This window comes from Prionailurus viverrinus, chromosome C2, assembly GCF_022837055.1.
Source record: "Prionailurus viverrinus isolate Anna chromosome C2, UM_Priviv_1.0, whole genome shotgun sequence".
Taxonomy (NCBI): Eukaryota; Metazoa; Chordata; class Mammalia; order Carnivora; family Felidae; genus Prionailurus; species Prionailurus viverrinus.
The window spans coordinates 32698579-32722658 of record NC_062569.1 but is presented as its reverse complement, the minus strand read 5'-3'; the positions used below and the strand labels follow the sequence as shown (position 1 = coordinate 32722658).

Here is a 24080-nt window from a genome sequence, read left to right as displayed (position 1 = left end):
AGGTGGCGCCAGACACCCGTGAACTTAATGAGGTCCCCTTCCAAGAGGGCTCCAGAAGCTTTGCTAAAGTTCCTGGAAGGGATCAATCAATTCAGACCAGATTCAAAGGAAACTAAGAGTTCCGCACCCACAGAGAGCCTAAGAATAAAATGGGGCATATAGAAAATAAGAAAAAGTATACACATATATATTATACATAGAAAATATGTATATTATATATATACATAACACATATAGAAGATAGGGAAGAGGCACACAAACTGAATCTACAAAGCCTCTGTAAAAGGAAAATAAAGGCATGTCACTGGGAATCCCTGGCAGGACAGGAAACAGGCAAGATGGAAGGACTGGAAATGGAGAGCAGCCAGTGAAGAGGCTATTGCAGATGTCCAGGCAGAAGAGAGTTGTGGCTTGGGCCAGGGATTGGTGGTGTTGGAGAAAAATGCCTTCTGACTGAGGTATTTACATTTACTGGTATTCTTCATTGATATGGTGAGTCAATAAGCCCAACATGACTACATAACAAGACTCACTGAAATGCATTCTATCCATCTTTTTTTGAGAATTCACTGTTAGCTTTGCTTTTTTTATGTGTTATTATGGACTCATGACATTTCAACTCTGCCAACTGATGTCAGCCAATATTCTCATTCTGATGCTCACACTGTCCCAACTTTGACTGGTGGGGGCCCTTTTAGATTTCAAACGACCTAGTTACTTAAAGCCAGAAGAAATCTGGCCCAACAAGGTGATAAGTGTTCTGAGATTGCCTCATACTCTTCTGCCCCAGACCAGACATGAAATCAGACATTGTTCCAAGAAACCCTGGATCCTTTGGGGAGAAAAATAGCATTAAAAACCATAATGCAGGCATTAGTGTGCATTATGGGGTAACATTGCTACTGGGCCATTTTGATGGGAAAAAAGCCAGAAAAGAAAGAAATTTGGGGGCCCCTGCCGGCTCGGTCAGTTAAGCATCCTACCCTTGATTTGAGCTCAGATCAAGATCTCACAGTTTGTGGGCTCGAGCTCACATCAGGTGTCATGCTGACAGCCCAGAGCCTGCTTGGGATTCTCTCTCTCCCTCTCTCTGCCCCTCCTCCCGCTCTTGCACATGTGCACGCATGTGTGCACTCTCTTAAGATAAAAACTTACAAAAAGAGAAATATATTTTTAATTAAGTGTTTTACAAAGGCATGACTGTGTATTGATATGTTCAATTCAGTTCTAACAATACATTGCTCCTACTCAAATTTTTGAGTCTACAATTGGCTTTCTCTTTCACCAATCCTGAAATCTAGGTTCCTATCAAAATAAATATAACTATCTACTTGCTGTATCTGACAACTTAAGAGAATATCTCCAAAAACAAACCAAAAAAAAAAAAACCACTATCAATACAAACAGTACAAATACTAAATAAAGTTTTCGTTTTGGAGAGCATACTCCTCAAGACTTCTTCCCAAATTACTCCGTTCTAGAACTAATGGTAATCTCCCTCCCCTGCCCACCCCCCACCCCTGGCTATGTAAGGATGTAACTAACAGTTGTGGTTCAGTTGTTTCCATTCACTTTGATTTAGAGGAGGCTGCAACTTGCCCCATCCCCATTTTCTGCTCTACCTTTTCATTTTTCATTAGACTTCCACACCCCCAATATGCCAGATAAGTCGCTTAAAAATAATAATTACTATCATTATTTGATTTTTATTATCTTATTATTCGTCTTTCCCCCTTCCCTTGTGGAAATGTAAACTTCATGGAGCAGTGGGTTTTGTTCACTGGACTCTGGCAGTTCCCTGAGGGCAGGGTAAGAAAGCTGGGTTTGGGGGCACGTGGGTGGCTCAGTCGGTTAATTGTCTGACTTCGGCTCAGGTCATGATCTCAGTTTGTGAGTTTGAGCCCCAAGTCAGGCTTTCTGCTGTCAGAGCCCGCTGGAGCGTGCCCTCTCTCTCAAACATAAATAAACATTTAAAAGAAAAAAAAAGAAAGAAAGAAAGCTGGGCTTGATTCTGGGGATAGGGGCATTCCATGGGGTTGAGAAATTGCAGATGGTCAGTCTTCCTGTTCTGTTGTAGTTATTAACTGTGCCCTTTTCACTCCTTAAAGATTTTTTTTTTTTAATTTTAAAGGGAAAGAGAGAGAGTAAGCAGGGGAGAGGGACAGAAGGAGAGAGAATCTTGTTTAAAAAAATTTTTTTTAATGTTTATTTTTGAAGGAGAGACAGAGCATGAGTGGGGGAGGGGCAGAGAGAGAGAGGGAGACAGAATCCGAAGCAGGTTCCAGGCTCTGAGCTGTCAGCACAGAGCCCAACGCGGGGCTCAAACTCACTAACCGTGAGATCATGAGCTGAGCCAAAGTCTGTGAGCCGAACGAAGTCAGACACTTAACCAACTGAGCCACCCAGCCTGCCCCTTATTTTAAATTTTTTTTTAATTTTTTTTAAGTTTTTAAATATTTTTTTTTAAGTTGGGGCGCTTGGGTGACTCAGTCGGTTAAGCATCCGACTTCAGCTCAGGTCATGATCTCGTGGTCTGTGAGCCCTGCGTCTGGCTCTGTGCTGACAGCTCAGAGCCTGGAGCCTGTTTTGGATCCTGTGTCTCCCTCTCTCTCTGCCCCTCCCCCACTCATGCTCTGTCTCTCTCTCTCTCTCTCTCAAAAATGAAAAAATGTTAAAAAAAATTTTAATATAATAAAATTTAATATAATATAATATTAATTTTAATATAATAAGTTTATTTATTTTTAGAGAGAGAGAGTGCAAGCATGCATAGTGGGAAAGAGTAGAGAGAAGGAGAGAAAATCTCAAGCAGGCTCTGTACTGTCGTCACAGGGCCTGACATGGGCTTGAACTCATGAACCATGAAATCATGCACTGAGCCCAAATCAAGAGTCAGATGCTTAACCAACTGAGCCACCCAGGGCCCCCAAAGAGACAGAGAGAAAGAGAGAGAGAGATTGAGAGTTCCACCACTCTCAGCGCAGAGCCCAATGCAGCACTTGATTCCATGACCCTGGGATCATGATTGGAGCTGAAATCAAGAGTCTGTTGCTCAACCCACTGAGCCACACAGGCAGGCCCAAAGATTTTTTTTTTTTTTTTTTTTTTAAGTAATCTGTATACCCAATGCAGGGCTCAAACTTACAGCACAGAGATCAAGAGTCACAGGCTCTACCGACTCAGCCAGCCAGGTGCCCCTCTTTTCACTCCTTAAAGTGTCACAGTTCAAAGAACCAGGTGATGGGGGTAAATGGATTGGAGGGGAGGAGAGGAGGCCTCAGGAGTCAGGATATAAGCACTCCAGGGGAGAGGGAATGACCAGCTACAGAGGAGGCAAGCCCTCTCCTATTGGGAACTAGCTCAATGTCTGGTGCGTGATTGCAATGACCTCAGGGGGTGCATGTTTGGGAACTGGAAAGACAACAGAATAATCCGGAGAAAATTCTCTATACATATACATGCCATCAGGAATGGATACGCACTGGGACAAATTGTGAGAGGGACTCAAGCAGAGGGAAATCTTAGGTGATTTCTGGATTCTAGTCCTGGACAGGTGACAGAGGGACAGCAGCCCCAGGGTGGAAGCAGGAGGAGGGAGAGTGATGACCAGTAGAGTAAGATGGCCTTTATTTTTACAAACTGAAAATATGTCTCCAATTCAGGCTAAATATAAAATCAACCCATACTCTTCATGAAAGAGTCAAACAACACAGAAGCATATAAATGGTACAAAGGAAAAGATCTTCTGTAATGTCATCTTTCTGGAGAGTCCACCTCTAGCTACTTGAGACCCCACCGGGTGGAGAGGGGGTTGTAGACCTCTATCTTGTAGGGGAAACTATCTGGTTGAAACAGTTAGATTGTCCCCACCTCTGGGCTGGCTGGAAGGCACCCAAGAATTTGGCATGGAGACAAACCAGCTCTGAGGCTCCAAAGCTGGGAGGGGGTGGGGCCTAAGAAGGGAGGCATGGGTCTTGCCCATCAAACCTTTTACTTCTCAAGAAACGTCCCTCTTTATTCCTTCTCTAACCCTGACTCTTTTCCTCGCCTAGTAGGGAGAAGGGCAGGAAGAGGCTTCCAGAGGTGAGTCATGGATGAACATGCTGGAAGGGGCTGAGGACACCTTGAGTGAAGCTGTCTTAGACAGGAGAGGTACCCAAAGGGATTTCCTGTAGAGCAAGGCCTCCAGGAAGATCCAGGATCACCCTGACCAGGTAAAGCTGTGGCCGGCTGCATCAGTCAGGGTTCTCATGAAGCCAGAAGCTGTCTGCTCTCCTTCCCTGTCCCATCCCCTACCTGAGGTCACCCCCACAACTCATGACCAACGGTGGTCTTCAGGAGCCTCTGTGGACACAAGGTCGATAATGTAGCTAGAACCCCAAAGACCATTTTTTGGAAGAAGCCAAAAAGATTACCAAGGTGACCCTTTTTTATTTTTAATTCTATACTTTAACAACTCTACAGGTAAAGGGAACACAGCAAACATCACAGATTATTGACATCCTCCTGCATTCTCCTCTCCTCGTACATGTACATTTTGCCTGCCTTTAGTATGCACACATTATTTACTCTTTACAGTATCTCATGAATCCACAGCATCCCATTTTCCATGGGCCTGGGGTCTCCCTCTAGGTCATGTATTGTAGAGCTGGCTGAGCCATTCACCTCCGCACAGGCATTTGGCTGGAAGCGAAGTCAACACTGTTGTGCCCATCCTTCCTTTCCTCTTCAAGGTTTCCTCTAGGAAAGTGGGATCTCCAAGCCAGCCGTTGTGAAGAGTTTTTATCATTCTTGTTATACTCTTGTTATATTCTGCAGAGAAGGTGAAACAATCACAATGTACAGTGTTGCCAGCTTCCCAAAGCTCTGCAAGTGCTGGATATTCATATACACACATATATATATATATATATATATATATAGTGGTTTAACGGTTGTATAGTGAATTCCCCCATTTCAAGTCACTTTCTCCAGGTCATTCAGTCAGTGAATGGCAGACAGATCCAGTTCTAAGAGGCCACGTCTTCTCACCCCAACTCAGTGCTCTGTCTGCCAAACCACTCTGCTTCTGACAGTTGCTTCTAGACATGGACCCAGCAGGCTCTTCTTGCTTTTCTTGTCCTTTGTCCATGGAGGAAAACTGATCCACAGCCTTTCCCTTCCTTATTTCTGTGCCATGCCAACCAGCTTCTCAGTTTCAACTGGGCCCTTCCAAAGCCTGCCTAGATCCAGGTCCTGAAGGGTTCCTCCGAAGACAGCATAGCAGTGGCACAGGCTTCCACCTCTTCCCTCCTGCAGCTGATTAACTTCTGGGGTGAATTGGTTATTTTCTGAAAAAATAATTTTCATTAATATTCATTCATTATCATGTCATAATATTCATTATGGTAGAATATTATACTACTGCTACATTATAGTAGCAATAAAGTAGTAGTCACAATCATAGAGAATATTGCAGAAATCTCAGCTATTTGATTAACTTTCAAGCAGGAAAAAAAACAAACCCAAAGATAATTTTAACCCTGGGATCAGGGGTTTCCAATATTTACTGAGATCATCTTCCAGTTCACAGACCAGCAGATCTCTTGGGGCCCGGCTATGTCCGTGCTCATCTCTCTGGGACAATGCCCCACGAAAGCCCAAAATGTAATTCTGGTCAAAAAGTCTAACCTCCTTCCACCAGAGAGCTCTGAAAATAATGACCTTGTGAGATGCTCGACATACAGCATGTGGCAGGGTGCCCAGTCCAGAGGGGCGCTCCATAAATGGGAGTCCCTTCCCACTCATATTCGTGTTGCTACCATCTTCTCCCAGCACTCCAATACGTATTCCTAACTGGCTGTAAAAGTGCAGGTGTCAGCATTTCAGAGGGATGCTCCCCACTGCTCCACCAAATTCACTAGGTTCTTCTACAGTTGTCTCCCACGACCCTTCCTGTCATCACTCCAAGGAGGAGCACATGGGCACAGCAAGTAAGCAAAGGGTTCCTCCACCTCAGTGCCCAGGAGAAATCAGCTTCAGGGAGCCAGGTGCCCTTGATCCTTTGCAAAGAGGCGGCTGCAGGGCTCAGTCCTAGTGTTCACAGGCATGCAACGGGGAAGGACAACGTACAGGGTTCACCGAGGAGGGAGTGCTGTGTGGAGCCCACCACCAATTCCCTGCTGCTGGTCCAGTCAGATCCTTAGGATACTAGCTACCTAAATCTGCAGCGATTACATTTGATTATTAACTCTAGAGCAGCACTGTCCAATGGAAACATAATTTGAGCTATATAGACACCTTAAAATTCTCTAGTGGCACATTTTAAAAAGTAAAAAAGGAACAGGTGAAATTAATGTTAATAATGTACATTCTTTTTAAAATAAAATATTAATTTATGATCTATATAAAAATATTAATGAAATGAGTTTTCAAAGTCTATTACATATTTTATATTTACAGTACATCTCAATTTGGACTAGCCACATTTCAAGGGCTTAATAGTCACACATGGATTGCGGCCACCATGTTGGAAAGTGTAGTTCTAGAACATGAAAGTAAAACAGCACAATCTCAGAAGTTCAGAAGGTATGAAACTCTCGTCCTGTAGGCTAGAACAGACTTTCAAGCAAGGCTCAGTTGATTTGTTTTTTAATCTGGATTAGTTTTCCACATTTAAAAATCTGATTTCCCATAAACATTTAGAGTTCTGGTTCCTCATTTAAAACTTGGAGATCCAGTAGCACTGGTTCACATTCCCTCTCAGCAACAACATGCCAGAGCTGAAAAACAGCTGCCTTCTTTAGCTGGGACATGTTTGTCATGGTCCCCACCATCTCTCTCTGTCGAATCATGTTCACTGCAGTGCACTTTTTTTTTTTTTTTGTACCTGTCTGGGCCCCAGAGGCATCTGAACACATAAACTCCACTTTCTACAAAGCACACTAAGCCAAACTTGGGATGGCCCACTGAAGAGTGACTACCTTGGGGCCACCTTTATGCATACCCATATTCCTGTGGAATGGGACAGCAAGAAGAGAAAGAATAAAGTCAGTCATAGAAAGGAAAGGAAGACTCTTTCGCACCAAAGTCTCCATCCCTATGAAGCAATTATGGATGAAAGACAAGGAAAAGAATACTTTAAAATAGGGACTATACACTGAGCATTCTTTTTTTTTAATTTCTTGAAACAGAGCATGAGCAGGGGAGGGGCAGAGAGAGAGAGGGAGACACAGGATCCAAAACAGGCTTCAGGCTCTGAGCTGTTAGCACAGAGCCTGACGTGAGGCTCGAACCCAAAAACTGTGAGATCATGAGCTGAGCTGAAGTTGGATGCTTAACCGACTAAGCCACCCAGGCACTTTTTAAAATTTTTTAATATTTATTTATTTTGAGAGAGACAGAGTGTGAGTGGGGGAGAGGCAGAGAGAAAGGGAGATATAGAATCTAAAGCAGGCTCCAGGCTCTGAGCTGTCAGCACAGAGCCTGACATGGGGCTTGAACCCATGAGCTCTGAGATCATGACCTGAGCCAAAGTCAGACGTTCAACCCATTGAGCCACCCAGGCGCCCCTGAGCATTCTTGATATAATTCTCTTTACATATATATTTTTGTTTTAGACTGTTACTTGTTGATATAAATTTGAAAGGAAAGAAAACCTTAATGGTGTATTTTAGAATTCAACCATCACCAACCGTGAAATTATAGATGTAGACATGAAGTGTTTAATCCAAACAGATAAATTAAACACTTACAAACTCCATAGGGCTTTTTGAAGAATTGTCAGGGATTTCCACTTGGTAATTTTCCAAAGTTTGATTAGAAAGATGTGTGGGTTTTGCAAAGATGGCTGGAAGTTGCTTTTTAGTACTTTAGAAGATTATCACTAAGGCAAATGTTGAAGTACAGCTAGGCTGTACTAAAGTCAAGGCTGCGGTAGGAGAGAGGGTGGTGGTGACATACAGCTCCAGAATCTGTTTGGGATTTAATGAACACTAGTGATCGAGCTCTCATACAGCACTATGGGAAATATACATATACTCAGAGAAATTGTTCACTGAAAACATCTATGGAGAAAAAGAATAAAAATTAAAAACCTTATGGAAAGGAATGTGCACGGGAACAGACACCAGAATGACGTAGGGAGGATGGTTAAGAACAGAGAAGGGAAAGGTAGGCAAGGATAGTGGTATCTATCTCCCATGGATAAAAGTGGTCATATTCTCATAGAATATCCTTATTTCTGGTCTCCTCTAAAGTTGTTTGGTTTTCTCCAAACACTATTTTTAAAAAAATTTTTTTAACATTTATTCTTTTCTTTTTCTTTTTCTTTTCTTTTTTTTTTTTTTTTTTTTTTGAGAGACAGAGCATGAGTAGGGGAGGGGCAGAGAGAGAGGGAGACACAGGATCCAAAGTAGGCTCTAGGCTCTGAACTGACAGCACAGAGCCCAACGCGGGGCTCAAACTCACAGACTGTGAGATCATGACCCGAGCCAAAGTCAGTCACTTAACCAACTGAGCCACCCAAGCACTCCTAGAGTTTGGCTCTTAATGCATTAGAATTCCTAGGACTTCTTGCCATTTGAGGGCTCTTCCTGTGAACCTGAAATTCTATAAGCAACTGACCCTTTACATGGTTCTTTCCTGGCCCTTTGCTCTGTCACTCACTTTGGGTCTTGGAAGGATCCTATGTCCCTCATCCTGCAGTAAGGAGGGACCTCTGCTGGGCTGCTGAATGTAGACTGGAAGAAGAAAAATGAGAGAGAGTGTTAGGAATGGAATACCCTGTGAGTAGAGGGTGAGCATGAGTAACAGAGTTGAGAGGAAAACCACAAAAGATGGTTTGATGGAGTCCAGCCGACGAAGGCTAAATTTTTTACATGTGGAAAAGAAGAGCTATGACCTGCCTCAGACAGGGATGCTATCCTACCGTTATCATTTTGGATTGGTCCAGGACCTTCTCTTTCACTCCACTTATGGTGGAGGAGCACTGATCAGACCAATCCTCCTACAGATAACAACTTTAAAAATTGGTCAAAACATGGGGCATCTCGATAGCTCAGTCAGTTAAACATCTGACTCTTGGTTTCGGCTCAGGTTATGACCTCATGGTTTCATGGATTCAAGCCTTGCATCAGGCTCTGCACTCACAGCACAGGGCCTACTTGGGATTCTCCCTGTTTCTCTGCCCCTCCCTCACTCATGCTGCCTCTGTCTCTCTCAAGATACATAAACTTAAAAAAAACTGATCAAAATATAAAATCAACTTCCTTAGGTCACTGGAGAGCAACGAACAGTTGACACTTGAAAGAAGATAACATCACTGGGTGAGTTTCACATTTTTTACAGTTCCCCGACTGAGGGCAAGTCTCTCTTGGTGCCATGAACAGTGACAGATATGGATGCAAACACAAAAGTTAGGTGGTGAGAGGACCAGAGTTCAGTGTTAATGGACTGAACATTCCAGCTAAATGGCAGAGATTATTGGAATGGATTTATTAAAAAAATAAAATTTTAAGACCAACATATGCTGCTACAAGAGACACACTTTAAATATGAGGATATGGATAAGTATAAAGTAAAATGGATAGAAGATAGGCTGTTCAAACAGTAAATAACAAAGAGTTATACTGATATCAGGATAAGGAATATTGCCAGAGATAAAGCAGGACACTTTATGATAATAAAAGTCTCAATTATTGTTTATATACTTTTTAAAATTTATTTTTGAGACAGAGACAGAGCATGGGCAGGGAAGGGGCAGAGAGAGAGGGAGACATAGAATCCGAAGCAGGCTCCAGGCTCTGAGTTGTCAGCACAGAGCCCAATGCAGCGTTCAAACCCACGAACCATGAGACCGTGACCTGAGCCTAAGTCAGATACTTAACCGACTGAGCCACCCAGGTGCCCCTAAAAGTCTCAATTATTAAGGAAGACATGACAATTATAAACATGCATGCACCCAAAACAGAGCATCAAAATACATGAAGGAAAAATTGACAAACATAGAGACATCTACTCTCCTAGTTGGAGATTTTGTTGTCTCACTCTCAATAACTAATAGAACTATACCAAAATATCTGAACAGTATGATCAAATATTTTGACCCAATTGATATTTATAAAACACTACTCCAACAACTGCAGAAGACACATCTTTATTTTTTTTTGAGAGAGAGGGACAGAGAGAGAATGAACGAGCATGAGCAGGGGGAGGGTCAGAGAGAAGGAGAGACAGAATCCCAAGCAGGCTCCACACCATTCCTGCAGAGACCTGATGCGGGGCTTGTGCTCAGGAACTGTGAGATCATGACCTGAGCTGAGATGAAGAGTCAGACGCTTACCCGACTGCAGCACCCAGGCACCCCCAGAATACACATCCTTTAATGGTCCCACAACTTTGAGCCCCTAGGGTTCTTGCTGAAGGGGAATAGGCCAGCCCTGCCCCCCTGTGTTTGCTATACCACGGTGCCTTCCTGTTTGGCAGTGAACCATTTAGTCATTCAGAGTGGGCTGGTGGGGCGCTGATGAAACGCACATTGGTAAGCAATGATGGAAAAGGGAAAATGAAATGAGTCAATATATTTAAAGACTTAGAACAGTGTCTGGCACTTAACTCTGCACTAGTGTCAGCTAAAGTTAGGTCTACATAGAAGCGCTAGAAAGAGAAAGAGCTGGTGTGAGGATGACAGGGTGGAGGGTGTGGTGGAGACTGGGTCACAGGGAGGATTACTTCCACGTGCAGGGAGAGCATGGCCTGTGCTTGCAGGGTCATGCAGATATCATAAGAGTAACTCCTTCCAGAGTGACTCCAGGCTAATAAAGAACCATAGGCACTTCTGATTCTAGTTGCCTCTGAAAAGCTGACTGCTAACTCCCTCCTGCCAGGAGAGATCTGTGAGAAATCCCTGAGGTGACAGGGATGGGTTTGTTTTTGTTTGTTGTTGCTTTGTTTTGTTTTGTGCTGCTTTAAGTGTCAAGGTCTAGGTGGCATGGGGGGCACAGGAGTTAGCAAAATGGCACATAGGGAGATACTGGAGGCCTGCTTTTGCTCTCCTCCCACCCTGGCATGGGCATAGGACCTACCCCCATTGGAGACTCAAACCTGCCTTGGCAAGGAGATGAGAAAACAGGTGGGGACCCCTAACCATGGGTAGTCTCTGGCCAGGTCCAGACTGTCCCCTAGCCCCCAGCCAAAGGCAAAGCATGGTCCATGCTTCACACACATGCACTATGCCCTGAGAACCAATGAGGCTCTTGGCATATGAGTTGAATATGTTGGGTTGGAACATGAATGGATGTAGCTGCTGTTTTAATTATGGCAAGGGACCAAGAATGCTCGCAGGTCAGTACAGAAGTGTAAGATTGTGCGTGACTCTTGAAATGCTGAGCATCCTGAATGGTGTAACACACCTGCTCTCTTGGCTGTGCCAGGTCCTGAGGGCAGGAAGCAGTGGCCTGATGGGAGCCTGAGGAAGGCCACCACTCCCCAGAGAAGAAGGTTCTCTCTCAGCCCCTCTAATTAGAAGTGAATTCTAATTCACCTGGGTGGCTCAGTTGGTTAAGTGTCCGACTTCCACTCAGGTCATGATCTCATAGTTTGTGAGTTCGAGCCCCACATCGGGCTCTCTGCTGTCAGCACAGAGCTCAGATCCTCTGTACCCCTCTCTCTCTCTCTGCCTGCCCCCACTCTTGCATGCTCTCTCTCTTGAAAATAAATAAACATTTTAAAAAAAGAAGTGAATTCCTATAAATCCTCTTCTCTCCTCTTTGTGCAAATGCTTGTAAAGCCACAGAATGTGTGCCCATGCCAGACTCATCAAACTCCATCTGGTAAGCATCATGCTGAAAGGAAAAAAGAATATCATTACCAAGGTGTCGGGAAGCACCACCACGGGGCAACAGGAGTGCCGGAGCAGCCGGCCCATTTTCCAGATGGAAAGGGGCACAACCACGAGGATCAGCATGAAGCCAACAAACCCAAACAGGGCCAGCGCCAGGGGGAGGGTCTCTCCTGGAAATGAAAAGATAAGAACAGGCTTAGGAGACAACAGAGAAGGTGAAGTCCCCCACCCTGGCCTCCCTCGCTTTTTCCTGGAGTTGGCTTTGCACATCGGCCAGGACGGCAGATGCCAACATCCTGAGATTTGATGTCTGCCTTAGTGACTAAAATTACCACCATTAAAACCATTTTTCTCAGAATCCAGATTAAGGCGTTGTTTTCAGAAAGCCCCAGGGAAGATTAAAATCTTTTTCTTGGGAAGGGAAAGGGAGGAGCATCATGTGTTAGGCCACTAGCTGTGTTAACACGTACCTCGGCGCAGCTGCCGGGAGGAAGGCAGAGTGCCAGGACACCGGCAGGATGAGGGGGAGGTGCCGAGAGAGAACAGCACAGAAGGGAGCTGGTGGTAACTGAAAACAAAATGTGTTTCACAATTTGCTCTTGGCATTGACTTACATTATGGAGGGAAATACTGACCTCAGAAAACAGTCACATTATAACTACGATATATCGAGCCCCTGCTATCGTTAAGTGACTTACCCCCGGTCACACAGCTAGGGCTGGCTCCGAAGCCCAGAGTCATTGTACTGAGCATGCTCAGTACATGCATCAGAAAGTGCCAAGTGTGAGCATCTGCAGATGCAGAAGGGGTGATCGGTTATGTTCCCACCTTTCTGTTCCGTGTGACGTGGAGCAACTCACTGGGCCCCTCTGGGTCAGACCCCTCACCCACGGTGTGAAGGGTGGCACAGCCAGCGAGGTCACAGGGAAGGCTGTGGTATCAGGTATATGTCTAGGGGCACTGTGCTGTTTCAGTGATTTTGTAAAATACTTCGGCAGTACACGTCAAGAAATAAACAAATGTTCATACCCTTTCATTTACTCCTCTGAGTGGATTCCAAAAAATAATTTCAAGGAAGGAAACAATTATACGCAGAAAGCGGTTCGTGGCGACATCTGGACTGGGGCAAACAGCCCCATAACCAGTCTCCCTCCGCACCTCCCACCACCTCCATGTATGCTCTGGTGTGTTTTGTTCATAGCACATACCACCAAGTGAAACTATCTCATTTGTTTACTTGTTTGTAGCCCGTCTCCCCAACTAGAGAATAAGCTCGCACGAGGGCAGGGGCTTCCCTGCTGTATCCCTGTGACTAGGCCAGTATTTGGCACATAGTCAATGCTCAGTAAGTAGTCACTGAATGAATGAATGAATGAATCAATCAATCAATCAATCAATGAACATCATCATCAAAAGCAAATGGAAATCACCTAAAACACAGAAATAGATCTAAATACCCCAAAATAGGAGACAAGTTAATATATTATGTGACATTGGCATGGTAGCTTAGGAATTCAGCTATTAAAATGGGAATTGGGATATACACAAATTTGTTCACTACAGCCTGATTTCTAATGGCAAGACTGGAAAGCACAGAATATATAATATACATTATAATATCATATATATTATATATATTGTTATATATTTTGGCACATTGATTAATTCACTTATTATACATCTTCTTTAAAAATGAGGTAGGTCCGGATGCCTGGGTGGCTCAGTCGATTAAGTGTCCAACTCTTGATCTCAGCTCAGGTCATGATCTCACAGTTCATGAGTTCGAGCCACACGTCGGGCTCTGCACTGATGCAGAGCCTTTTCTCTGTCCCTCCTTTGCTTGTGCTCACTCTCTCTCTCAAAATAAATAAATAATCTTTAAAAAATGAGGCCTGTCCACATGTACTGACATGAAAAGATGTTCACAATATACTTCTAAGTGAAGACAAGTAAGGTACAGAATGGTAAGCACAGTACAGTCCCATTTTTGCCTATAGTATTGGCATCACACAATGACTGGAAGATTCAACATCAAACTTGCCAAAGGAAACCTGAATGGTGTGGGGGAGAATGGAGAACATGTACCTCTCACTTTATACACTTCTTTGTTATTTGGATTCTTCACCAAACTTGACTTACATGATTTTAAAAAGTAGTATAAAATAGTAACCAGGAAATCCACGTGGAACATGTTATGAATGTTATATCTGTGTAAAGCGAGCACAGAGTGTATGCACAAGTGTCTACACGTGGACAATGGTGGAATGATCATACCACCATGCAGAGCAATTTGGGAACAGTGGTCAAAACTCAAATATGGATGCCTCTGACCAAGCAGCTCTACTTCCAGGAATTCATCCTTCAAATATACACACACCAGCAAGCTGATCTGTGTATGATGTAATTAATTAAAGCACTGGCTAGAAGAGAAAAATATTGGGAAAAAAACCTAAATGTCCATCAATGAAGGACTAGTTAAATTAGTCACATATACACACAACTATATACTGTGAGGCTGTAAAGAAGGACGAAAAAGTTCTTTATTGATATGGAAAAATCTATAAGATATATAATGTGAAAAAGACAAGATCCAGAACAGTGCATCAAGTATGCTACCATTTGTGCTAAAATAAAGGGATATATATATATATATATATATATATATATATTCTCATTTATTTGTATATGTATTTTTTTTCAATATATGAAGTTTATTGTCAAATTGGTTTCCATACAACACCCAGTGCTCATCCCAAAAGGTGCCCTCCTCAATACCCATCACCCACCCTCCCCTCACTCCCACCTACCATAAACCCTCAGTTTGTTCTCAGTTTTTAACAGTCTCTTATGCTTTGGCTCTCTTCCACTCTAACCTCTTTTTTTTTTTTCCTTCCCCTCCCCCATGGGTTTCTGGTAAGTTTCTCAGGATCCACATAAGAGTGAAACCATATGGTATCTGTCTTCCTCTGTATGGCTTATTTCACTTAGCATAACACTTTCCAGTTCCATCCATGTTGCTACAAAGGGCCATATTTCATTCTTTCTCATTGCCACGTAGTACTCCATTGTGTATATAAACCACAATTTCTTTATCCATTCATCAGTTCATGGACATTTAGGTTCTTTCCATAATTTGGCTATTGTTGAGAGTGCTGCTATAAACATTGGGGTACAAGTGCCCCTATGCATCAGTACTCCTGTATCCCTTGGGTAAATTCCTAGCAGTGCTATTGCTGGGTCATAGGGTAGGTCTATTTTTAATTTTTTGAGGAACCTCCACACTGTTTTCCAGAGTGGCTGCACCAATTTGCATTCCCACCAACAGTGCAAGAGGGTTCCCGTTTCTCCACATCCTTGCCAGCATCTATAGTCTCCTGATTTGTTCATTTTGGCCACTCTGACTGGCGTGAGGTGATATCTGAGTGTGGTTTTGATTTTCATTTACTTGTATATGTATTTAAAAGTCTTTAGAAGGGTATACAAGAAATGAATACCTATAGGGAAGGGGCTGGAATTGCAAGGATGGGGAAGAGAAGTAGAAAGGAGAGTTTCCACATGTATCTTACATTTTTTGAATCATATGAAAGTACTAAATTTTTAAAATAATTATTTAAAGATGAAAACGTTACACAAAAATGTCATTCGTGGTGCTTGAGTGGCAGAATCGTGGGATATGGGGTATTGTTTTGTTTCTTTTCAAAGGATTTTTTTTTAACACTGTAAGTTTTAGACTATAAAAAAGTCAAGGGAAAAAAGTTAGGTCAAACCAGAGGATTCTGTAGACTTTCCATCAAGTCCCTTCCAGCTGAAAGTAGCGGTGATATACAGTGGGGTGCCTCCTTGCAAGGTTTGACTCTCATACCTCTCTGGCACCCTCAGCCCACCCTGGTTCACAAGTGCTTGCAACATCTGGCCTCAGGCCTAGGGAGCTTTCAGGAGGAAAGTGTTCTAGACAGCTGCTCAAGTGACCCCAACAAGCCCCAAGGTGAAATCTTGCTTCTAAGAGAATTACAGGAAAGTACACTTTCACCACAGAAACCCACCCAGCTCGGGGGCAGGGCAGTGAAACCTAGGGCAAACTCAGAACTAAAGGAACCCAGCAGACAACCCAGCATCCACCAGGAGGGGCCTTCACCTATGTAGAACTCCAGGAAACAGGCAAGCCATCCGTACCTTGCACCTTGACACATTCTGCCTGGCTGAAAGGGCTGTGTCTCCCGATGGCCTTCACGAATGTCTGGACCTTCACACAGTATGCAGCCCCTGGTTCCATGGCTTCCAGGTGCACCGGAATGCCCCTGCTCCTCACTACTTTGACATGTTCCTTTAGGAGACCAGAAAACAGTTACACCCTGAGGGAAGCAGGACAGGACAAGGCAAGAAGAGCCAAGGAAGTAAAGTTCTAGATATTTCCTTTCTGAGATGCATATAAAATGTTCCCTCTCATTTATTCATTCATTCATTCATTCTCATGTATTTATTAAGTACCTACTATGTGCCAGGTACTATTGTAGGCAAAGAGACATAGCATTGAAAAAAATAAAGTCCCTGCACTCATGGAGCTTACATGGGGGACAGAGACAATTATAGGCCACATGGCAGGTGGTGATAGAGCTGTGAAGAAAAAGGAAGTAGGGCAAGGAGGTAGAATTATGAGAAGGGACTATACAGAGTGGTTAGGGAAGTTCTTTCTGACAGGATAACATTTGTGCAAACACCTCAAGTTCAGAAATCTGACTGAGCCGGGGGACTTGGCATGGCCAGTGTAGCCAAAGTGATCAGTTCACAAGAGCAATGGAGCCAGTAGGATATGCTTCCTCACCCATCCATCTATTTACCCATCTGTCCACCCATCTGTATACCCCTCTACCTCCACCCACCTGGTGAGGCCTGTGCTCCACATTTGTACCTGTAGAGGCTTGTCTGGGCCAAGCCCCAATGACTCAGAGTACATGCTCCTCTCTCAGCACTGGCCCTGCCAGTTTCCAAGGGTGGGGAATGGGCTCCATCCCAAAGAATCTGAGGGAGCTGCATGCTCCCTCCTGCCTAGGCCCTGATCTATCCCCATACTACTCCCTCTGCCTGGCTGGCAATGCCATGTCCTGCCACTGGGCCCTGACCCAGCACAAGTAAATACTGGAAACCATTGTTATTGCCTGCCCCACCTACACATGTCACTTTTCAGGGGAAAATACCCAAATTACAGCCCCTGTTGAGTAGATGGTAGGGCATGTGCCTGGCCCCCCAGATACTGCTGTGAGGTCAGGGGCACCCTCGGACAGCTCTGTTCATAGATTCTGTGAAAGCTCTCTGCTGCCTCCTATCCAGATTTATAATGAAGGCTGTTTCCCTCATGCTGCCTGCAGTAGCCTTTGTAAGTCATCTTAGGTGGGGTCTCTGGTGGGTCTGGCTATCCCTTAGTTCCCACCCGAGCTCCAGCCCTTCTGCTGTTTCTGTTTGTTTGGCCATTCACTCTGGGAGTGCCAACATCCCACCCAACCCAGTCTGCAGCAACTATCCCACAGTATGATGGGGCAGTGCCCCATCTAGGCATTCTTGGTGGCCAACTGGCCACTAATTAGACAGGTTTATTCACAAGCCAGTTCCTGGCTCTCTGCCCCAACTTCTGCACCCTACCCAGATACACGCCCTTAAGAGGATTGTGCCAGTCTCATATGCTTTTTAAATCATCTATATAATCTAGAACACTCTGGTCTGCTGTACCTAAACATACTTTAGGGAGAATGGCTGAGGAGACAGGCTGATGAGGAATGAGAAAGGCACTGAAAGATATTATGGATCGTACTATGTTAGAGTTTAGGGCAAAGAGGCAACCCTCACACCTCAGCAAATCTGGCCCGAGAAGGCTCCAAGCCAAAGCGTGGGGTAGACCAAAGCAATTCTTTCAAGAGGAGCCTCTAGGATTGTCAGTCTACTCCCATCTCTCCTTTCCCATCCTCCACCTAGGCCTGTTCATGCTCAGGCCACCCCCAGACAGTGAGCACTTTAGGGGCCGGCTTTCCTCGCCCACCTCTCAGAGGTCTGTGACTCCATCCCTGAGGCCCAACTCCAAGGCCAAGGCCGGAAGTCTCACCTTGGCACCAGGCTCCCTCCTCCAGTAAGCCACAAGGAACTCAAACTGGGACCCCAGGTCTTCCAGCTTAATAACCAGATGGAAGCCGTCCTTGGTGACATCCATCCCAGGTGGGGTAAGGATGGCTGTTGGCAAGACAGGGGGAGAATCAGAGCCAGCCCCAGACAGGAATGATTTCTGTCCTGAGAGACCAGAACCAAGTCATCAGTAGAAACATGCTAGGGTTGTAGGGAAGGGAGGGCTGTGATGTCACTTCCCAGCACGCAGAAACTGTACCATCATCTGCCGTGTCTGAGATTTTGCTTGCCATGGTTTCAGGTACTTGTGGTGGGGAGGGAAGCAGATGGTCCTCTTTTTGATATACAATGAGAAGATCAGTAGTTAACGCTACGTCAGTGTCCATGTCATGCACTTCATTCCATCTCATCCCTTAGGCATTATACCATCTCATATCACTACAAGAAGGAGGGCCAGTATGGCACATTAAGGTACTTTAAGAGAGGAGAGACCCCATTCACAGAACTTTTATTACAGCATATTGTTGTAATTGTTCTTCTGTTATTAGTTATTGCTATTAATCTCTTACTGTGCCTAATTTAAAAATTAAACTTTACCATAAGTATGCACATACAGGAAAAAACATAGTATATATAGAATTTGATACTATTCTCAGTTTCAGGCATCCACTGGGGGGCTTGGAACATATCCCCCTGCAAATTAGGGGGACCTCTGTATACCAATACTCTCTTGTACTTAGCAGGTGCTCAGTAAATGCTTTTTGAATAATGAGCAAAATAAAATTTTTTAACGACAAAGACTTACTATAATTCTCTTTTTCACTCTTCTCCTTGACCATAATAAAGTCCTCTGCTCTGTTCTTTGGAGGCATACATACTCAAGAAAAGTGACTCAGTACTCAGATAAACACTTCTTTCTGTTTTAAAATTTTATTTTTTTTAATCTTTATTTACTTTTGAGAGAGAGAGAGAAAGAGACAGAGTGTGAGCGGGGGAGGAACAGAGAAAGAAGAAGATACAAAATCTGAAGCAGGCTCCAGGCTCTGAGCTGTCAGCACAGAGCCCAAAACAGGGTTCGAACTCACAAACAATGAGTTCATGACCTGAGCTGAAGTCGGACGCTTAACCGACTGAGCCACCCAGTCACCCCTCTGTTTTAAAATTTTATAATCCATGTTCTTCTTTTTACTTTTTTGGCAGAAATTTCTCCTCACCTTGACTCATCTAAGTGAGCAGATGCTATTTCATAATGCTTGCCAAACACCTGCATGAATTCAGTTCCATACTGAACAGTTGGGTCCATTCTTTGCGCCCCTGGAATGAACATACCCGACAGGGACATGTGTATCACTGTAACTCAAATAAATCAGTGATATATACTGGCTGCTGATGCCTTTAAGCATCAGGAAATCAGCAACCTGTGGACAGGTTGGCCATTCTATTCTTGGTCCAAGAATTCTTCATCTCGTATTCTTACTAGGGATGCTGGAAAGTCAGAGGGCTTTACAAATTCCAGTAATCAACTCCAGAAATTACAGCTTAAGCACAAACTCCCATCTTTCATATGGTTGGATCCCAAACAGGGCAGGAGCAGCCCCTGTGGATTTTTACCCATCAGCAGACCGAGGACAGAAGGGTGCACATAGGCAGCCTCCTGTCCCTGGCCGCTGATGACGGGTCCATACTTGCCTATCAAATCTAGACACTGCATGACCAGAAGGGCCACCCCAATGGTTGGCTTTGGCTTGGGAAGTACAGTGGTGTGTGTTCTGGGCTAAATCCCCCTGCACTGAGGTCAGTGGATACTCAGAGGAAAGGCAGTTCCTAAGAGGGAGTTTTTGGAGAGCAAAGCATTTCCTAGCATTTGAAGAGCTGCCTGGATAGTGGACAGGAGAACCGGGAAGTCACGGACCAACTGCAAAACATAACCAGTTCAGAAGCTTCAGTTTTAAGTAAACATGATTAATATTGGATCCTCTCTTCTCCAAATTTATTGAGAATAGAATTAGAGAAAATGACCTAAAGTCATTTCAGTTCAGAGGAGAATTTTTTGACAGTGTTGGGGCAGGAACTTCTGTCCTGTACATTCTACATACTTATCTCATTTCATCCATCCAGCAAGCTTAGGAAGGTGGTACAGGTGACGTAATTGAGAAGTCAGAGAAGTTATATGACTTGCCCAGAATTACATAGTTAGTGGCCGGAATTTGAGACCATGCCTTTCCATATTTCTAGACTCTTGTGTGGGGATATTTAGTCTCTGTATGAGTTGATCTCAAAACTAGCTATATATGAGAACAACCTGAGGAAGTTACAAACTCCCAGTGAACAAAATGCACACTGATTATTTAAATCAGACTCTCTGGGGATGGGCCCCAGACATGTGGTTCTAAAGCTCTGCTGTGACTGGAATGTGCAATCAAGGTTAAGAACCTCTACTCTCAACAAGGCTTCCCCTTAACTGGGGCACCTGGGTGGCTTAGTCAGTTAAGCATCCAACTTCGGTTCAAGTCAGGATCTCACCGTTCATAGGTTTGGGCCCTGCGTCAGGCTCTGTGCTGAGAGCTCAGAGCCTGGAGTCTGCTTCTGCTTCTGTGTCTCCCTCTCTCTTTCTTCCCCTCCCCCGCTCACACTCTGTCTGTCTCTCTCTCTCAAAAATAAATCATCAATGAAAAAAAAATTTTTTAAATAAGGCCTCCCCTTAAGAGTAAGAGAGCTTTTTCAGAAGAGCCTTAAAACAAGATTTTTCACATGCCTGGGGAGAAGTTAGGGTGGCCCTTTTCAAAGGCAAAAGAACAGATTTAATACCCCTTTCGGAGTCATGATTCCATCCTAAATCTGTAGCTAACTCCACCTACGCAGCGATCACAGAGGATGACATCTTCTACCATCTGGTGCAGGTATAGAGGCTCCTTCCTGTTCCTCAGCTGCTCCTGCAGTAAGACCTTTTCCTGTTTACACAGGGCCTCTCAAGCACAAGTTGTTACTGCACACCATTGCCCACATAGTTTTATAAGCATTTTCTTATCTCCATCTGACCTATGCCTTCCTTTCCAACAATAGCTGCCAGTCCCCAGCGATGGTCTTGGCTATAGTCCCAGGATTCTAGGAGCTGGAGAGAGGTGGTGCTGGGTGCTGCCTGGGCACTGCACCCTCCAGTGACCCTCAGCCTCCGCCAGTGCCTCATACTGGGATCCCACTGCCCCCACGGTATCTGCTCTCAGTGCCTGGGGAAAGAGGCCTGGGCAGAGAAGCCCACATTTTGCACCAAAATTCCTATTGATATCCCATTCTGGGGGTCTCACTCCTGCCCCCACCTCTTCCCTTCTCGGCTCTCTGGCTCTCGACTCTGGGCATCCCCGAGGTAATAATAATAATAACACTTACCAGTAGCTGAGTGCTATGATAGGACAGCACTGCCCAGAACACTTACATAGTACACCTTATATGGTCCCCACAACTACCCAGTGAGGCAAACTGTTGCCCTTCTTATGGGTGAGAAGGCAGGGAGCCAGCTATCAAGTGGCTGAGCTAGGATTTGAATCATACCACTCTGACTCTAGAGGGCCAACTTCCCCTTCAAATCTGTCTTCACCTTCTTCAGCCCCTTCTACCTTGGCCTCCCTCATGTTCTGATTTCTACCCAATCCTTCCATGTTCCCCACCACCTGCAGACCCTGACAGGGACAGCCAGGAATGACTTCCAAAGTCTCTTCCAAAATGAGAGGGCATGTGGGAAGCAGTGGCAATATTTATTTATTTATTTATTTATTTATTTATTTATTTTAGCGGTTGACAATTTTTTTTAATGGACCAGTTAGGGGGCATCTGGGTGGCTCAGTCGGTTAAGCATCTGACTCTCGATGTCATCTCAGGTCATGATGGAGCCCTGCATCGGCCTCTTGGCTATCAGCTTGAGATCCTCTTTCTCCCTCTCTCTCTGGCCCCTCCCCCACCCAAACATGCACACCCACTCTCTCTCTCAATATAAATAAACATTTACAACAAATAAATAAATGGACCAGTTAGGACTGTTTGTGTTAACGCTAATTTGATGCTAACAAGAATTCTGAAACTCTCAGTGAATTTGGTTCCTGAAGGGGAGGCCAATGGGGATGGGGGAGTAAGAAGAGAAGTGCCTTACTTGAATTTCGATTGAAGGGAGGCTTCAGGGTGCTCCAGGCTGAGGTCTCTGAGCCCTGGGTGGCCCTGACACGGAGATTGTACGGCACAGTGGCAGTGATGTCATCAGTGATGTCACACTCAGGACCTTTGGTGGGTGAGCACCAGCTGCTGGGGATCCAGACGTGGCTCATGTACAGGCTCTCGTACTCTCTGGCCAAGGAGAAGAGGACATCGTGTCATACCAGCCCCTTCTGCCTAGGCTCAATGATGGGTGCAAGTAACTGCCTCATTGACCTGCTTTTTATGGATCAGCAAAAGAAGCATTTGCTCCTTTCTTCAGTTCCTCCATCCACCTCCTTCACCCACCATCCATACTTTCTTACTCCTTTTATCACGGGACAAGGGAAACCTAGGCATAAACCCCAATCTGTCCTGGCCTCTCCATCTCCACAGCACCCCCTGAATCTTGGCTACTTTCATCCCTGGCTTTGCTGTGGTCTCCTGACTCAGCTTCCACTTCTGGTGTTCTTCAAACCATTCATCACTCAACAGATCGTGACATTTCTCTTCTTAATGGCTTCCAAAGCACTTAGAACAGAATCCAAACTCTTCCCTGGGACCTGCAACACTCTCTGGCCTTCTCTGCCCCTAAACATGATGTTCCCTCTACACTGGCCTCCTTGCCATTCCTCCCATGCTGAGCTCTTATTACCTTAGGACCTGTGACTACCTGTTCACTGTGGCTCAAATGTTCCATCCCTGCTGTTCACAATGCTCCTCCTGTCCTTCAGATACTGGCTTAAACATATCTGAAACCGCCTAGAGCAGTGCGGCCCGATAGAACATTTTCCATATTGGTGTTGTTCAATATGGTAGTCACTAGTCACATGTGGCTATTAAGAACTTGCGATGTGACTCGTATGACTGAAAAACAGATGCTTTAATGTGATTTTAACTGATTTAAATTTAAGTAGCAATCTGTGTCTAGTGCTACCACACTGGACAGTGTAGACCTAGTGTATTTGATTCTTTACCATTTTACTGTCTGTCTCCTCTTCTAAATGGAAGCTCCCTATACCTAGAAATTTTGTCATCTGTACCCCTGAGCCTAGAGAAATGTCTACACACATAGGTGTTCAGTGTGTATTTACTGTTAATGAAACATATTGAGAGCCTTCTGTGTCCCTGTCTCTTCTCAAGAGCTCTCAGAGCCTGGGCACCTGAAGAAGAGTAGATCCTGCCTAACCCCAGGTCCTGCTAATCTTTAGGATCATGATTTGTTTTGGCTCCTACAGGCAAGATCATAGTCAGGAAAACTGAGGCCTCCCCCACCTCCAAAAGATCTGTGACTCCAATGATTTATCCACCTCAAGTCAGAGCCAAACTCATTTCTTAAGATTTTCTTTAGAATTGGACAGTTGGCTCACTGTTGAAAAGAAGCTCTACCAGAATGTGTTTATACACACTTGTATTCCCAGAGAGCTCACTGTAAAATCTACAGCACAATTTCCCTTGCTTCTTCAACTGTCCCAATGCCCATGCAAACAGAGGAGGCAGATCGTGGAAAATAATCTATCCCTGGGCTCACCAAGCCTCCTTCAGCTCTGGCATGACGACTGTATCTCCAGGAATCAACTACTCTTTAAGGGAGAAAAATTAAAAACAAAACAAAACAAATCAAACTCACCCCTGGTACTCGACGAAATAGTATATTATTTCTCCAGGCACCGTCACTGGGCTCCATGTCAAGAGATGCTTCATGTTGGTTGATTGTACAGAGAGGTTCTGAGGGGCAGGCAGGATGGCCACTCCATCTGGGATTGAGGTAGTTAGACAGGCTGACACTTGGACTCATATCAGGGGAATGTCACAGCTTCAAATTAGTATCTAATGAAAGGCCTCACATGTTAATAAAACTGAAACAATTCTAATTTTATCATACTTGCATTAATGCTAAATTGTTGCTATCGTCATTGTAATTCTGCCTTTGGTGATAAATGGCATATTAACATTAGTAATAATA

General features: G+C 44.4%; 1 protein-coding gene across 9 annotated transcripts in view; it reads right to left on the bottom strand.

Annotated features, from left to right (window-relative positions):
• Positions 1-24080, bottom strand: part of IL20RB (interleukin 20 receptor subunit beta) — a 60472-nt gene that overhangs the window by 13216 nt on the left and 23176 nt on the right. For 4 of the 9 annotated variants that reach the window (XM_047876025.1, XM_047876026.1, XM_047876022.1 and 1 more), the window contains exons 2-7: positions 23745-23871; positions 22077-22267; positions 17916-18040; positions 15995-16145; positions 11849-11991; positions 3607-5330 (exon numbers count right to left, since the gene is read on the bottom strand). In XM_047876025.1, coding sequence (XP_047731981.1) covers positions 5223-5330; positions 11849-11991; positions 15995-16145; positions 17916-18040; positions 22077-22267; positions 23745-23818 — 792 coding nt within the window. In that variant the 5' untranslated portion in view covers positions 23819-23871 and the 3' untranslated portion in view covers positions 3607-5222. Of the gene's footprint in view, positions 1-3606; positions 5331-7733; positions 7953-11848; positions 11992-12291; positions 12390-15994; positions 16146-17915; positions 18041-22076; positions 22268-23744; positions 23945-24080 lie in introns of those variants that run through there. The other 5 variants (XR_007155811.1, XR_007155810.1, XR_007155812.1 and 2 more) reach the window with 5 other exon arrangements.